Source organism: Pagrus pagrus (genome assembly GCF_965226575.1).
Source record: "Pagrus pagrus genome assembly, chromosome: 22".
In the NCBI taxonomy this organism is placed as follows: Eukaryota; Metazoa; Chordata; class Actinopteri; order Spariformes; family Sparidae; genus Pagrus; species Pagrus pagrus.
In genome coordinates, this window is record NC_140204.1 from 12,236,612 (window position 1) to 12,253,234 (window position 16,623).

Here is a 16,623-nt window from a genome sequence, read left to right on the forward strand (position 1 = left end):
TGTGCAGAGAGGGAGAAAGCGGGAACATGAAGCTTGTGTCGCGCTGAATCTTTTCCTTCCTCAGCGGCTGCAGGTCTGTCGTACCTGTATGTCATTGTGAGGGTTCCAGTCCGAGTCAAAGATGACGACCGTGTCGGCTGTGGCCAGGTTGATGCCTAAACCTCCAGCTCTGGTGGAGAGCAGGAAACAGAACTGACAAGCACCAGGAGCTGCAGACAGAGAGAGAACGATAGAAACAGACAGTTATACAGATCATTTCTCCTTGACGACAGGATTTTCACGATATAAGATTTTTTTTTTACTTTGATACAATACTAGTTGTCATGGTTTGGGTTTTTCGGTTGTTATTGTTCCCCGTTTTTTTTTGTAAGGTTCATCTTCATGTGTAATGTTGTGTTACTTCCTCTTGTTTTCCCTCCTGATTAGTTTCACCTGTCCCTGATTAGCCTCCTGTGTTCGTCTGTTTTGTTCCCGGTGTCTCCTTGTGTTTTCTGCCCTTGTGTTTTTGGCTTCTGACTGTATTCCCTGAACTTTTTGTTTCTTGTATTTCTCTTTGGACCTTTCTGGATTTGCCCCAGCCTGTTTTCAGTCAGTTTTGTTGCTTATACTTTCGACAATGGATTTTTAACTCTGGCTTTGTTTATTAAAGCTTTTCAACGTGCCTGCCTCTGTGTTTGTTGCGTTCGGGTCCTCGCATTTTTGTAACTGTAACACTAGCATAAAAAAAAATGACATAATGGGTCATAATGTAATTGCTCTTGTCTCTTACTGAAACTTCTTTCGGTCCAGTAAAGTTTTGGTGGCTTTAATCTGCACTCATCTTTAAGCTGCTATTCATACTGTGTAATTTAATGCCATTTGTTGCCAGAGAATTGCTCAGTAATCGAGCCAACTTCCACATTCAAAAACAAACTCGGCATGCAAACTAGTGCTTCTTATGCTTTGGAAGTCACAGACATCAATAATTGTAGTGTCTGGTGTTACGGCTAAATAAATCCCTGTCACTTTGGCTTCAGTTCTAGCAACCGATTCTCATCCCGTTGCCTGACTCCCCATCATCTCTTTCTATCATCTACTTGATCTTCCATCTGCTCAGCAAACAATGAAGTCTAAATTAAGGACACAGAGCAAACAGCTATGCAGTTCTGCTACAGTATTTGCATTATGATATCTCTTCATTAGAAATGTCTTTTGTCTCCACGTTGTTGGAGGTGCGAAAGAAGAGGGCATCAATCAGGTTTTCGACTGCAAGAACCATCATCTTATAAAAGAATAGAGACTAAAGCTTCAAATATGCATTATTTTAAATATTCTCGAGCCATGAGAGAGGAGCACTGTGGCAACAATGCAATCCTTTAGTTCATAAAGATTTCAATTTTGTTTAAAGCACACTGGAGCACTTGACAGGAGCACAGATATGTGAGGAAAATCAAATAAATATGCATGTTCAAAAAGGCACCTCCTGTACGAGTGTACACGTTTGCCTGTGTTGGGAGGAAGTAGAAAACTTTTATTGGGAAGACACAGGAAGTTCTGCTGTTTTGATAAAGCTCGAAGTAGCTGCTCAGCAACTCTAAACAACGTTCTGGATTAAAATCAAGCGCACATTTTTCTAGGGTTCTCTAAATTAAAAAAAAATGTAGATGGAGGTAGATGATGTTGTGTAGTAGCGTGGGATCATGGGAGTTGTTGTCTTTATTTTTAAAGGCAGAAATACTAAGTCACATTCACCGACTTCCTTTCTCGCTGTCTGATCTATCATCTGGTGTTTATTTAGAAGTTATCTCAACAGGCGACAGAAAAAAAAACGCACCGTTAGCTTGAATAAAATTAATGATTTCTCTGTAATTACTCAACAAAATATAGAACAAAGGTTTAGACATTTAAAGCGGAAATCTTACATATAATATCTTCATTCATTTATGTCACTGTTAGGGAACTTCTCAGTGAAACAGACACGCTTGATAATGATGTAAATCCTAATATCCTAACGGTCACAATGGAGAACTTACTGCACCTTTAATGTCTGCACATCATCATCTCACCGTTGAAGCGGTCGATGGCTTCCTGTCTCAGCGCTCCTGTGACGCCTCCATCAATCCTTTCGTACTTATAACCTTCATGGTCCAAGAAATCTTCTAGCAAGTCCAACATTTTAGTCATCTATAAGGGGAGAAGAGACAGAAAGCTGTTCATGTGGCTGTTTCATGTATAATCTGTTACCCACAGGCAGCTGGAATCAGTCTGCTGCTGAGCCTTCTGGAGGTGTCACGGGACTGATCTAACATCTGTGAAGACAGGTGTCCATCTGGTGTGTGTGTGTGAGTGTGTACCTGTGAGAAGACCAGTACTCGGTGCCCCTGCTCTTTCAGTTTCCTCAGCATCTTCTGCAACAGCGTCAGTTTCCCAGAGGCCCTAGTGAGGGCCGACCCCTCGTAAGCACCGTTGGGGGTTTTTTGAGCTTCCTGCGAACACACACAAACAAACATGAGGGAAATAATAGTAAACAGGACATGATTGTCGTCTGTATGCTGAGACTATATATTTTTTTACTTGCTGCACTGATAATAAATTAATTAAAAATGATGTGTTGTGTCATAAAAATAAATAAAAACAAATTAATGTCTGCATCTCGACTGTAATTTTAACCATATGCTTCATTATTTGAGTGTAAATATGATACAAAAGCACTGAACATCACCACAAGGTGTCACCGTTGCGTAATTTACAAATAAGTGAGGGCTTAAACTTTCTGTTTGATCAAACTGTAGACTAATTGTTTGAATTCAACATAACGATGATGCAGCATTGATTTTTGTTTGGTTTGTTCTCACCATGGAGGCGACGGGGAAGAGGTAGGGGTGGTTGCAGCACTTCTTTAGGTCCATCATGATGTTGAGCAGAGACACCTGGTTTCCTCCGCCTTTTGAGTTCAGAGCCTCGAAGTTCTTGGTCAGAATCAGCTTGTAGTATTTCCTGTGTTTAAAAAACATAAAGACAAACGATCAATGCCTCAGATGTAAACCACGTGTGACACAGAAACTACAATAAACTTCCTTCCTTTGTCACCTCTTCACCCTCCACTGCTCAAAATATAATGAGAATTTCAAAAACCCTGAAGCGTTGCTGAGTAATTGTCTCATGTATTACATATCAGATTTATATATTATAACATGAAGACATTAAAGGAACCAACCACTAAACATATAGGCTGCCCGGCTGCAAAATATAAGTATAAAGATCAGTATGAATCCCTTTAAACCATATCAATCAGTGGCAAATTGATTAACCTTCACCTATATCTCACTGTGTATCCTCACTGTGCCAGAAAATGTAGGCCAATGATGAAGCTACAGGATGAATATTAAATGTTCCCCATTTCCCCCTAAACCCTCCAGGTGTCGTACTTCTGCATAGGGCTCAGCTCCACTCTGACAATCAGCTCGGTCTTGGCGGGCATGTTCTTGAAGACGTCGGCCTTCAGCCTCCGCAGCATGTGAGGCCCCAGCAGGTCGTGGAGCTTCTTGATCTGGTCCTCCTTGGAGATGTCGGCAAACTCTTCCAGGAAGCCCTCAAGGTTGCTGTGCAGACAGACGGACTGAGTGAAGGACTGGTAATACAGGCAATACTGACAGCTTGGTTCAAAATAGACATTATCTGACATGTTTATTATTTAAGTCAGCATCAAACGTTCTTTACACGTCATTTACCAAACTTGGAAGGAAAATACAAACTGATGTCTGTGTGTATTTATTTGTGAATGTGTGAGAGAAGTCGTACTTGAAGCGGTTGGGTGTGAGGAAGTTGAGCAGGTGAAACAGCTCCTCCAGGTTGTTCTGTAGAGGAGTTCCCGTCAGCAGCAGCTTGTGGTCGATCTTATAGTCGTTCAGACGCCTGAAAAACTGCAAAGGCAAGAAAAGTTACGATCTCTATCACAGATTTGTGATAACTTTTAAATACAATAATATTACCCTTTATTATAATATAATATAACAACACTTTTTCTCACTGGATGAAAAAGCAGCACTACATCAGGCAAACAAAACAAAACATACTATAACATAACTATAATTACAACAACATTATTTATCATCATTGTGGGTATCATTACAAAATGTATCATTCCCTTATGAGAATTTTAATAAATAAAGTGTAAATAAAGTAAATTAAGTGTTCTCAGGATGAATTTGCAGTGGGAACGTGTCTCAATTATGTTAAAGATACTGTAGTTGATATAGAACAGTGGTTTTCAAACAGGGGTCCTTGAGTTGGTCCCTTTTAAAAGGAAGAATGTAATATTTTTTACTTTCATCAAATTTTTTGGAAGTTGGAACAACAAGGAAAGAAATAGGGTCGACTGTTTTGATTAATTGTACTTTATAGTGATTCTAGTTTGAGCTTTGATTAACTAGAAAAACTTTTGACCTGAGAAAATGGTCTAATGTGCATCTATTATCGGTCCTTGACATGAAAAGCTTTGTATGAAAATTACACAGTTTGTCCACCAGAGACCGCTGACAAGTTTATTTTTCTACTTTACAGGCTCTTTATCAAAAATGTTCCATATTAAATTACATAACGAGTTTCTTTTAACTCAAATACATGTCACAAAAACACATTACTAATCTAATTGTACTTGTAAATTATATCATATATGCAACATATTCATCTGTATTATAAAACCAGGGAATGAGACCCAACAATAATCAACTTTGTTTCTGCAGAGTCGCTCACCGCATCTTCAACACTGACACACACAGAAGCTTCAGTACCTTTGACTGGTTGTTCTTCAGGCGGTGAGCCTCGTCCACCACCAGACAGGCCCAGTCGATGGACTTGAGCGCCGTCTGGTCGATGGTCACCAACTCGTAGGAGGTCAGCAGCACGTGGAATTTGATGGGAGCTTCTCTCTGCAGGAAGATAAGAAGGAAACAATATATTATATACATAGATTTTATATTATGATAGTTAACATTTAATGCTATTTGTGTGTACAGATAATTCTGCAACTCCAAACAAAGGTTTTGTGTGAGATTTCAACGGTTATGATGGATTTAAGGTTTAAATTTGGCGAAAGAATTTAAAAAGAATAGTCAAATGTCCCTGAAGGGCTTCTGTAGGGGATGATGAAAACATTTTGGCCGGGCAATGTGGTTTGAATCAGTACATATGACAATATATATTTCGACTGTTAGGCATTACATCAAATCAAAACCATCAACTGTAATTCTTGAGTTACATTTTGCCAGAAATGATCATAAAATGTACAAAACAATTAGACGATATGATACAATTACAACACAATCCCACTGAAAACAAAGTGCTGAACCATCCCACCCTGGATAACACACATCTATTTTTCACTCTCCCGTCCACACCTCCCCTCTCTTCTCCTCACCCTCAGTTTGAAGGCCTTCTTCCCTCCTTTGACAGCCGTGTCGTCAAATGAGAACTCGTTCTCCCTGATGATGGCTCTGCTGTCCTTGTCTCCCGTGTACGTCACCACGTAGAAGTCGGGCGCCCACATCTCAAACTCCCTCTCCCAGTTGATGATGGTGGAGAGCGGAGCGCTGACCAGGAACGGACCCTTAGTGTGACCCTACGGTGGAAGGGAGGGATGAATAATTCATACAATCTGTCAGTGTTGGCCTTCACCAGGAGGTGAAACAAGACAATAATAGGACCGAGGGGCTCCAGTACCTCTTTGAAGAGTGAGTAGAGGAAGACGATGGTCTGGATGGTCTTGCCAAGGCCCATCTCATCTGCCAGGATGGTGTCTGTGCCCTGAGCCCAGGAAAACCGAAGCCAGTTCAGACCCTCCAGCTGGTACAGGTGCAGCGTCCCACCTGTTGATGTGACAAAGTCTGGCTGTTCCTCGTATTTTATCGTCGGCTAGGAGAACAAAAGAAGAGAAGACAAAGGAGGGATTTGAAAAAAAACGATTGGGAAAGTTAAATTCAATTTTTAATTTTAGTTATTCCAGCGTCAGAAGTTTTAATAGTAGCAAGATTAGTTTGCGTAAAGATAAGTACATTTAAAACGTTAAAAATAATGTCCTGCCTTTTTTAAAAAGCACTGGGCTCTCTTTTAAAACATGACTGTACCAACATACAAAGCTCCAGAGTCAGCAACAAAAAACATGCATCTCGCAGTGAGATTTGGTGTAAAATACAGACATGAAGTAACTATAAATCAGACTTAATGATACCGAAACTAAAGCTACAGTTAACTCACATCAGTGACCGGTGAGGCAGGAGACTCCTCTTCACCCTCCTCCTGGTTCTTGCTCCTCATCCTCCTGGGTTTGTCTGGGTCCTCTTTCATTATTGTGTCTCTGTTGGACAGCAAGACATCGCTGAGTCAATATCAAGAACGTAAACAGACAAGATATGTGAATGTGAGTGATGAGTGTGTAGCCAGAGCACCTGTTGCTTGTGCCAGTCAAAAATATTTAATGTTGTTTTTTCATAATAAAGTCAGTGGAGGTGAAACATGTCTCCAACAGGTCCTACCTGTGCCTCCAGTAGTTGCCCTTGTAAATTGCAAAGTCAGGGATTTCCAGGTCATCTCTCTCCCAGGTACACTGGTCGTAGGTCAGGTCTCTCCATTTGACCAGGTAGTGGTACATCCCCTTCTTATCCACACTGGCAGGAGACACATACAGTACAGAGACATTGTATACAATAGTTTAACACCGTAATCCCACTCTGTGTGTGATGTCATCAACTCTAACTCTGAATATATCCATTCTTTCATTTATATGGCAGGAAAATAACCCCAAAAAGATGAATATTAGAGGTATAAACACCAAAAGTACAAGCAAAAATCTCCTAATTGTGCTCAACACTTGATGTTTAAATGAAGTTTCTATGTTGAAGAATGTGGAAATAGTTTAGTGTAAGAGGAACACAGGTGTGTTCACACAATTCAATGACAATACACTCAGGAAATGAAGCCAAGAAAAAGTAATGAAATAGCATTCGACAAGACCAGACACTGCATGACCACACACAAGCAGACTCACCTGTGGTTGATGATGCGGTGGATCATCATCCACTCAGGCTTGATGCCATATTTGTAGTACTTGTCTTCCAGGATGGCGTACTGGGGGTCCTTGGCCCTCCTCTTCTCGCTCTTTCCCACTCCGTTCTCGTCCTCTCCGCCTGAACCGTAATCAAGGCTTGGAGGTTCGTCCATGTCAGTCTTCCTCTGGTAGTTTCTGTACATCACTGAGTGGAAGATCTCCAACTGGAAGAAGGAAGGAAGAAGATAATGATTTTTCTCCAAGTCAGTCCGAAGCAGTGACTAAAGGTAGCTAGATTTTAAGCAATTCTCGCTTGTTATTCATATCAAGTGTCTATCTCTATAGTGTGTATTCTTTAAGGACATACTGTATAACATTTAAAGGTGCAATATACAAGAATTTTTGTTTAAAATATTGAACCAAAACTAACAGACATGTTAAGAAATAACAGTTGCAGAGATATCTATTGAAGATGACATGCTAACCAGCTAGCCCCAAGCCACTTTGTGCCTCAAGAGGTGATAGTCCGAAAGTAGACAACACTAACACTCCCCTGTTACATCCAACTGCCAGTCAGGTAGAGTCAGCTAACAGCACCGCTAGCTGCACGGCTAACTGTGCTAACTAGCTAATGCCAGTTTGCAACAGTTAGCGGTTACTCTGGTGATGTGGTGCTTCGAATTCTTAAATATTGCATCTTTAATGACTGAAAAAGTTTCCAAAATAAAAGAACAGATGGAAGACATCACTTTAACATCACCTTACATCCATCCCTCCATTGAGCTTTCCTCTCTCACCTGCAGCTCAGTGATCCAGGTACAGTGCCAGTAGGACTGCCCGGTCAACTTGACAAAGAACTCCCTCTCAGCTCTGCCCTTCATGGGTGGCGGCAGGGGGGCGTCAGGTGCGGCATCAGGAGCTGGAGGAACGGGGATGGGCGCTGGAGGTTCACCCCATCGCCAGTGGAGGATCTTCTGGACACGTCCTTTGATTGGCGGACACTAGAGGGGGAATACGCTCACTAGTTAATCCTCGGAAGTCTGTACTGATCCAGCAGGCACACGCTTGGATAGGACTCAAGCTATTCATTCAATCACACACAGCTGAGTCTGTTTGATACCTCTGTGCCTGACACAGAGCCAGACATGTTGCGCTTTTTCTAATGAAATAGAGACTTTAAAGGAAGTGTTGCAAGACCCTGGGAGGCACAATTATTGTTATTAGGTCACACAGGGATTCTGTGAAATTAGATAGCAACGGCAATAAAATAAAACAGAAGCTTCTCACTGTGCATCGTGGACACAGCCACTCTCCATTGGGGATCTCTGGCAGCGGTGGGTTTAGACAGTGGATGTGGTAGGAGGAGGTGCAGGTGTCGCAGCACAACAGCTCGCCTCCGTCTTTGCACACCCGACAGAACTCCATGTGGTCGTCATCCTCCTCCTCCGCCCCAGTGGGAACCCCGATCCCGACCTCAGATATCACTCTGTCCTCGCTGTCCTCCTCGAAATCCTCAAAGTCCTCGTCCTTTGCTTCCCACTGGATTCCTTCTTTTTCCTGCAAAGAAAACACTTGATTGTATGACTTTGCAATTAAATCTGACAGAATTAACAGTCACGGCGGAGCCAGGTCATGGCTACGATTTCTTATCGACTTTGAGTGAAGCCTCAACTGAAAATGAAGCTGATCAATGCCCAGACTTGAGTACAATAAACCTGTCCTGGCGTCACCCATGGGTTCGTGAACTACTGTTTGGTCGAGACAAAGGAGCTGGGGAGCATACGCATTACAACACCTCCATCCTGATGGACGACTGCCACGGTTGTACCAATCAATCACAAGGTAGTCATGCCCTAAAGCATACCCTGCTTTATCATCTATTTTTTCTCTAAATGGGACCATAATTAACAAAACAAACATCGTGCAGTGCTGAAGAAGGCTTGAAACCATAAACTCCTGGGCAGTCCATGTAAAATTCGCACAGATCCAAACAGGGGACGCCGAGAATGAACGCCTGAAAGCAACACATACTGTACAACTATCCAAAGACTGTCCCGATTTTCACAGTGATGAGATCATTTTCCAACAAAAAGTCTGAAAGCTGCGATAATGACATGAAGTTCTGCACACAGTGGCTTAAAAGACTGTCAGTGGCTTTCCTGAAGAGAAAAAAACAGTTCACAGTGTCATGGTAGCCCAAAAAATGAGCACTGAGTTTTAATTGTGACATTACTGAATAGATCTACACCCACAGCTCCACTTCAGGTATCTGTCTTTGTCTGGGCAGGACTGTGTCTGCCAGCTCTCCACTGAGACTCTCGATGCAGCTACAAAGCCTCTATTCATCTTGTGCTCCAAGCAAGTAAAAACAAAACCACTTTTAACCGTTTTTTTTTTTTCACTCAGGTTTGCCAAGTAGATGTGTCGCTTGCAGATAAATGAGGACGCTGAGCAGAATCATACAAAGAAAGCAGGAGCAGAGAGGTACTCACGCAGTGTGGACAGCTCCACTTGCCCTCAGGGGCCTTGTCCAGCTCGGGCTCTAGACAGACGAGGTGGTAAGCTCGAGGACAAGTGTCGCACAGGATGATCTCTCCACCCTGCTGACACACCTCGCAGTAGTCCTGGTGATCCGTCTCGTAGCCGTCTCCTTCCTCTTCGCCTGGGACTGGAGGGGGCGAGACAACAAACACAACACAACGTGTCTGAAAAGTGTTTGAGACTGAAAACAGCAGATAATATTCTTAGTGTCTGAAATGTAGCACAAGCTCTGTCGGTTGCATTTTCAAAAACTGAATTAAACACAGGACATATTTATAAAAATATATTGAACCTATAACAGGAAGTTGCTGCTCACCGGCAGTTTTCTTCTTCTTCTTGGCCGGCCGTCCTCGCTTGTTCTTCTTGACACGGCCGGAGCTGTCTGAGCGAACCGAGGAGCTGTGGACGCTTGAGTCCTCCTGCTCGGACTCATCCTCATCCAGATCGTCGCTCTGACAGGGAACAAGGACGGGTCAAGGAAGAAAGTGGGGAAAAGACGGAAAAAGGGCACAACAATTAACAAAAACAGATACAAGATGTTGGAATTAAGACAAAGTGGGAGCGTGCTGAGGCTTTGTACTCACTGAGCAACTCTTCTTTCTCTTGGCACCTATAGGCGACAGTTTGATCCGAATGGGCGCCATCTTTTTAGCCTTTGCTGCTGCTTTTTTCTTGTCTGGCACTCGAGGACTTTTACTGCGCTTCTTATAGCCAGGGCCTGGATGGATAAGATCAAGTACAGTGTGTATAGCTAGTGTTTTGGCAAAGGAGTACGGTTAGTGTCTTATATTAGCATTGAAACTACAAGATAAGCAAACAACAGCTGTTCACAAGACATCAGAACGTCTTAAAAGATGACATTTGTTGTGTCGTGTGCGCTATTTATTCTATCTATGTCTGCTTCACTGGATTACAAACAGTCAGAACTGACACAAAAGCCAAAAGGGTACAGGAGAAGGAGTACCGACAACTGACCTTTGCCCTCTTTCGTCTTGGCCTTCCTGATCGGCGGAGGCTGCAGCGGCGGCTCGGGCGAGGCGGTCGCTGCGGAGACCTGCTCGGCGACAGCGATCGCGGCAGCCGCAGCAGCTGCTGCGACGGCAGCAGAGTTGCCCTTGAAGGGGTTGTTGGAGCTGAACTCCCTCCACTTGGCCCCCAGGATGGTCATCATCTTTGACATGGGGATCTTGGGGTTCTTCTTGGCTATCATCGGCCTAAGGACGAGATGGTTAGGATTATTAAAAATGACTTTTCAGTGCAATTTTTTGTGGCTATCAGTCATATTTATATCTTTAAGTCACAGGAATGGCTTGTATATACAATCTGCAGTATTTGCCAAAAATATTGCTATAGCTGAACAACAGGGACAATGCGGCTGAGGAGAGTACAGCTCTGTCTGACAGCCAGATAACTTCCCAACATACTCATGCTGTGGACATAATGTAATACTTCATGTTATCAGAGTCGGAGCAGGTATGAGTCAGCCACAGGGGCCGAGGCTCAGGCTGCCACTGACACACTGACAGCACTGCTACCTGAGAAGAACAACTATCCGAGATGATAAAGTCACAGCTGCCACAGGACGACAGAGGCAGGTAATAATACAGGTGCTCTTGTTTCTGTGTTAATACGCTGCCTGTAGTCTCACTGTGGACACGTGTTGTGGAGTGTAGAGGAAGGCTGGTCTGCCTTTAATATCTACATACCATCATCATCAATTATAAATCAAAGCTGTATATACTGTATATAGTCACAATGTATACATGCATATACTGCACATATCCAACCACTTCTTCTATATCAAGTAACCTTTTACATTAATAATTCAATATTTCTCCCAGCACTCTTTGTTCTCTTCCATTATTGTATTCCTCTTTACAATTTACAGACAAAGTTTGACTTGTATGTAGACTACAGCCCAACCTGGACTGGATTTTAGGGGCCGATGTCGATATTAGGGAGTACAAAAATTCAGATATCAAACAAATACACATTTTCTTTTGCATCGATCTTTCAAACGTGGTCATCAAACACTTGTAATGTAATTGAGGCAGGAGACAAAATGACGATAAACTTCATTGGGAATTTTACGGTTATAAAATTATTTTCTACGTTATGTTCTGCAAAAAAAAAAAAGTACATATCTGTCAACATATACGCCAAAACCAATACATCTGTAAAGGCCAATATCAGCTGACTGACATATCATTCAGGCTCTAATATAGACCTTGTATGTTGTTGTTCATGGTTGCTTTTTATATAAAATCTATGTTATCTTTGTTTTCACCTCATGCTTCATGTTCAGCTTTGTCATCATTGTTTTTCACTGTATGTTTAATGAGAGCAAGAAAATAGAGATAAATGCAGATGGGGTTTTTTTCTATCTAATTGCAGAGAACATAAAGTCTCTCCTGTAGTGGAATGAACATAAATCATTACGCCTACTCTTATCGCGATGGCCTTCTGGCAGATGCTGACATACAATGCTTTTTTAAAAAATGTACACATTCACTGAGGAAAATAAGAGAACTACTTAGTCTACTGCTCACGTCACATGCGCTTAATTAAAGCATCATCTTCTGAGCCTGTCATAGGCAGGAATGTACACTTCAGGCCGATACAGATAGTTTATTTTAAAGCCTTAACTGGCTGACACAGACGCATTCTTCGTACACTTGGTCAATAAAGCAGATTCTGATTCTGAAGAACATACTTTCAACAGTAACCAAGCTCACGCTCCAAAACTGGGCATTTCTTGTGAGATTGCATTCACGTGAATCTTGCACCCAGTGCGTACAAGTACATGAGTCACCACTTTGTCATTACCAATAGCTGAAATCGCAATCACAGACTCAACATCTAACATTTCTAAACTAAACACTTCTGTAATTCCTTCCAATCCTTTTGAAAGGGTTCAAGCCACAACTGTCTCCTCTGGGCAACTCACAGACTTTATTAACACCACATCGTACTACTGTTAAAACTGGTACTGACACGCAAGCAAACTCTGGAAAAAAATGAGAATTTAAAGAACTGTGGCTAAAACACCATCACTGAGCCAACGCCGCGTACACTTTCCAAAAGCACAGGAACTTTTGGTGTAAGGCTCGAAACCCTGAACATTGTTTTTTGCTTCGACAAATGTTTCGTGATGTTTGCCAGCAGTCCACATCAACACCACGTGCAAACAAGAAGGTTCAGTACCTCATGAACTGGCTGAAGGCTTTATAGTTTGTGAGTTCCCTGTAGTCCTCCTCCGTGAAGGTATGATCAACATCCTCCAGACCCCACTCCTTCGCCAGCTGGGCCGAGGTCTTCTGCTCTATCGGTTGCTGAGGAGAGAATCAGAACAGAGAGATAACAGATCAGATAAGGGTGGACTGACAAGGAGATAAGGCTATTTTTAAGGCTATGTCACAATACACAACCAGAACAAGACAACACTTGACTTCAGGTGCTTTACCTTTGTCGTTTCCTCCTGACTGCTGTCTCGGTCCCCATCGTCTTTTTTCTTCTTCTTGGTTTTCTTCTCTTTCCTTTCTTTATGTTTCTTCTTTTTCTTCTTCTCTCCGGATCCATAGTCGCTGGCAATGCTGTCCGAGTTCTCGCCATAGTCTCTCTCTCTGTCTGAATCTCTGTCTACATCGCTTTCCTGGAGAGAAGACGAGAGAGGATGACATCAGAAAAATAACAAAAGATGGTCTAATGAAGTCAGGGAAAAAAAAAAATCAAAAGCATTTCGGCTTAACAAACTTACAATCTTCTTCCGTTTCTTTGTTTTGGCAGGTTTCCCCTCCTTCTCTTTCTTCTTTGCGTCTTTCTTTTTCTTCGGCCGCCCTTTCTTCCTAGAAGGGACCTCTCTGTCGGATATCTCCGGCTGTTCCTCTAAAGGGGGGAGGAGGAGAGCAGAAGATTGAAGCGTGGAAGAAAGACAGCTATCAGAATCAGATGAACAATAATCTTCTCTACGCCCGGCTAATCCCTGCTGAACATAATTACACGCAACAAAAGCTGCATTATGGCCACGGTGGCTTCGGCGACCTCTGACCTCGCCTGAATTGTGACACATGCTACATTAGATACAGTTTGTCAGAGGGCTGTAAGTAGATTTGACAGCTGGTGTTTGTGGTTACATAGCATGGGGATAATTGGTTTAGCGTGAGCACCTTCGTAAACAAACTTTCGCTGGTGTTTTTTGGCTGAAAAGCATCGATAAGTCAAGAAGTGGACACTTAAATCCTGTGTTATTGTGTTTTTTTAAACTTTTGATGTAGGGAAATAGACATCCCAGTGTAAAAACCTCCCGCCTGTCATATCATGGAGGACTCTCAGCCACACTCCATCTAAAATACATGACTGTATCTCCGCTTTCAGGCAGCAAATGATGTGAAAATATCAGGCCAGTTATTCCCCACGGTTCCTGTGCAATATCACAACCACCAGGAAAGCAATTTAACCTGCAACCTGACCCGGCTTGAAGTCGAAAAAAAGAGAAGTAGTGGGAGACACAGAGGAGCAGCAGCAGCAGCAGCAGTCTGCGCTTCAAAGGACAAAATGCAGCAAAGCGTTAAAGCATGACCGAAACACGGGCTGCGGTCTCCGCCATGCAACCAGCCGCCTGTTTGATAGGCTGCATTTTGTCGCTTTTTATTGTCTGCCTGCCTTTTGTTGGTGGCAGTACTAGCACCACCAGCAGCAGCAGCAGCAGCAGCAGTCCCCACCACCACCTCCTCCTCCTCCTCCTCCTCACTCCCACCCCGTCCAAACAACCCTTCGCTTCCCGCGTATCCGTGCAGCGCGCAGCCGCCGAAGACACGCCGGGGGCGGCGGCAGCACGCACGCAGGGCTCGGTGATTCAGAGGCCGCCAGCGGGACGGTGCGGTGAACTGGAACGACTTCCTTTTCTTTTTTTTTTCCTCCCCCGCTGTGTAATTCCCACACCGGGACCCCGACCACCTCTAGCAGAGGTCGTGAGGGGGTTAAGGTCCTCGTCTGAGAAGCCCCGACACTAATTTATCTGTCTGGCACGGCATGGCGGCGGGTCCGGGACTCGAGCTAATTAGGACTAAAGACAATGCACTGCCTCATCATGTAGAAAATGACACTTTAATCTCGAGTTAGCTCGCATTTCTCCCTTATGACATCCGCGCTGTGACTTTAAACTGTTCCCCTACATCTGCATTGCATCCAAAACCAAAATGCTCACAGTTATTATAAAGCTTTTATGACTAAACTGCAACCTGAAGGCTGCTGCACTGCTATTTTTGACTTGCACTGTTGCAGTGTGGTTAACCAGCCACTACTTTCTGCACCCTTTACTTTCACTGCAAACCCCACACATGCAGCTCTGACACAGAAACTTCAAGCCTGTCATGATCCAGTCAGTCGTGCTCTGACAGGATCAATACTGCTGCTGTGAGAGGAGCAACTCCTGCACCCAATGAAGATAGTTGGAATAAACACGTAATGAATATTAGTCAGATAATTATGCTAAGCTATCAGGGGCGAGCTAAACAAGTCACACCTTCCTGGCCTGCAAGTGAGCAGCATGCAGCACCAGCAGCGGTGTCCTATTCTGACCTGTCATGGAGACAATGGGGGCAAGTTTCAGCCTCGCGCCTCGGTTTTCACACAGTCACCCACAGCGGGAAAAAAACACGCATCATCTCCTCCCGAAGATGGTTATCAAATATATGTAGCCTCGGGCCACAGGAGAGGGACTCCATGTTTATTATGCCAGCCTGTCTTACCCTTCAGGCTCCGACCTTATTACCCCCGCGAGCTCTCATCTCTCGTGTCATGTCACGTCAGGGAGAAGCTGTCAAACGGGGGATTTAAGGGACAAACAACTTTTCTTCTCCTTTTTTTTTCTTTTTTCTGGAGCCGTGTGGAGGAGTGATGCGACGAGAAAAAGCAGCGGTGGCAAGTTGGGTTAAAGTTTGTTGGGATGGCGCTTGAAGAGGAAGTGGAGTGAGGGAGAAAATGTAGCCCGCAACAACACGGACACACATGCCGGGTTGTGGATTTTTTTTTTTTTTTTGGGGGGGGGGGGAAGCATTTTGAGTTTGTTTTCAAAGCTTGCTCTACTGTAGCTGCAAATATGGCACCCAGGTGCGATAACTAGGAGGATGTATGGCGGGTTTAAGGAGGTGAAACATGTCTCTTTTTTTGGTGGAAAACCTTGTAAGTTGTATTTCGTACGCGCGTACTCGACTCGTCCTCGCTGCTTTTCTACTGTACCGAACCGGACCGGGACAAGCTCCAGTCCGGGGGGGCACAAACTGCGGGCTCAACGTGCCCTTTCCCCGCATTTTAACCCGCTTGTATAAGTGTGTTTTTTTTTAATTTCGGAGGCGCGCTCCCGACTTGTCCGCCAGTTTTTTTCTCCTGTTTTACTGTACCTGGCGCGGCTGGTGTTGCAGTTTCCCGAGGCGCCGCCGGCGAGTTTATGTCGCTTGCGTTCTCGTCTAGGTCTCCGTCGTCGTCGTCTTCTTCATCAAAATCTCCTCCCTCGGAATTAACCACCATGCCCTCGTCTTCCTCACAGGACCGGAGAGGAGAGGACATTATACTCCTGTCATTGGATCCGTCCTTGTGCTCCAAAAAAGCGTAATCTTGCGCGAATGTGTGATATTTATTTAATATTCAAATCGGCACAGGAAAAAGTGGGGGGCGTTTTGAAATATTTTACACTAGGCAGAGCAACAAAGATGGCCGCCCTCTTATATTTATTTTTTAACAACCCCCCCAATAAGAAAAAATCCCCTTACATAAAAAATGGCTGACTATATTATTTCAGAACGCACCCCCCTCCTCCTCTCTCTATCTCTCTCCCTCTCTCCGTCTCCCTCCGCGCGCCCCCTCCCTCCTCAAAAACGTACACATTGTTACAAGAAAAAAGGGGTGTGTGAGTGCATGTAAGTTACATTGTTAGTTGTTTGTTTCTTTTTTGTCTGCCCCCCCTCCCCAACCCACCCAACACCACCCGCCGCCACCAGCCCCCTCCTCTCTTTTTCTCTCTCTCTCTCTCTCTCCCCCCCACCCCTCTCTTTTTCTCC

At 43.8% G+C, this 16,623-nt stretch overlaps 1 protein-coding gene across 3 annotated transcripts in view; it reads right to left on the bottom strand.

Annotated features, from left to right (window-relative positions):
- chd3 (chromodomain helicase DNA binding protein 3) overlaps window positions 1–16,363 on the bottom strand; it is a 41,484-nt gene extending 25,121 nt beyond the window's left edge. For 2 of the 3 annotated variants that reach the window (XM_084343872.1, XM_084343871.1), the window contains exons 1-22: window positions 15,967–16,363; window positions 13,323–13,450; window positions 13,029–13,217; window positions 12,770–12,897; window positions 10,541–10,779; window positions 10,150–10,283; window positions 9,882–10,017; window positions 9,517–9,692; window positions 8,312–8,581; window positions 7,822–8,025; window positions 7,025–7,248; window positions 6,513–6,644; window positions 6,235–6,334; window positions 5,701–5,892; window positions 5,399–5,599; window positions 4,773–4,910; window positions 3,781–3,902; window positions 3,408–3,581; window positions 2,835–2,976; window positions 2,334–2,465; window positions 2,046–2,163; window positions 85–209 (exon numbers count right to left, since the gene is read on the bottom strand). In XM_084343872.1, the coding sequence (XP_084199998.1) occupies window positions 85–209; window positions 2,046–2,163; window positions 2,334–2,465; window positions 2,835–2,976; window positions 3,408–3,581; window positions 3,781–3,902; window positions 4,773–4,910; window positions 5,399–5,599; window positions 5,701–5,892; window positions 6,235–6,334; window positions 6,513–6,644; window positions 7,025–7,248; window positions 7,822–8,025; window positions 8,312–8,581; window positions 9,517–9,692; window positions 9,882–10,017; window positions 10,150–10,283; window positions 10,541–10,779; window positions 12,770–12,897; window positions 13,029–13,217; window positions 13,323–13,450; window positions 15,967–16,132 (3,570 nt within the window). In that variant the 5' untranslated portion in view covers window positions 16,133–16,363. The remainder of the gene's footprint in view (window positions 1–84; window positions 210–2,045; window positions 2,164–2,333; window positions 2,466–2,834; window positions 2,977–3,407; window positions 3,582–3,780; window positions 3,903–4,772; window positions 4,911–5,398; window positions 5,600–5,700; window positions 5,893–6,234; window positions 6,335–6,512; window positions 6,645–7,024; window positions 7,249–7,821; window positions 8,026–8,311; window positions 8,582–9,516; window positions 9,693–9,881; window positions 10,018–10,149; window positions 10,284–10,540; window positions 10,780–12,769; window positions 12,898–13,028; window positions 13,218–13,322; window positions 13,451–15,966) is intronic. The other variant, XM_084343873.1, reaches the window with a different exon arrangement.
- Between the last annotated feature and the right edge of the window lie 260 nt (window positions 16,364–16,623).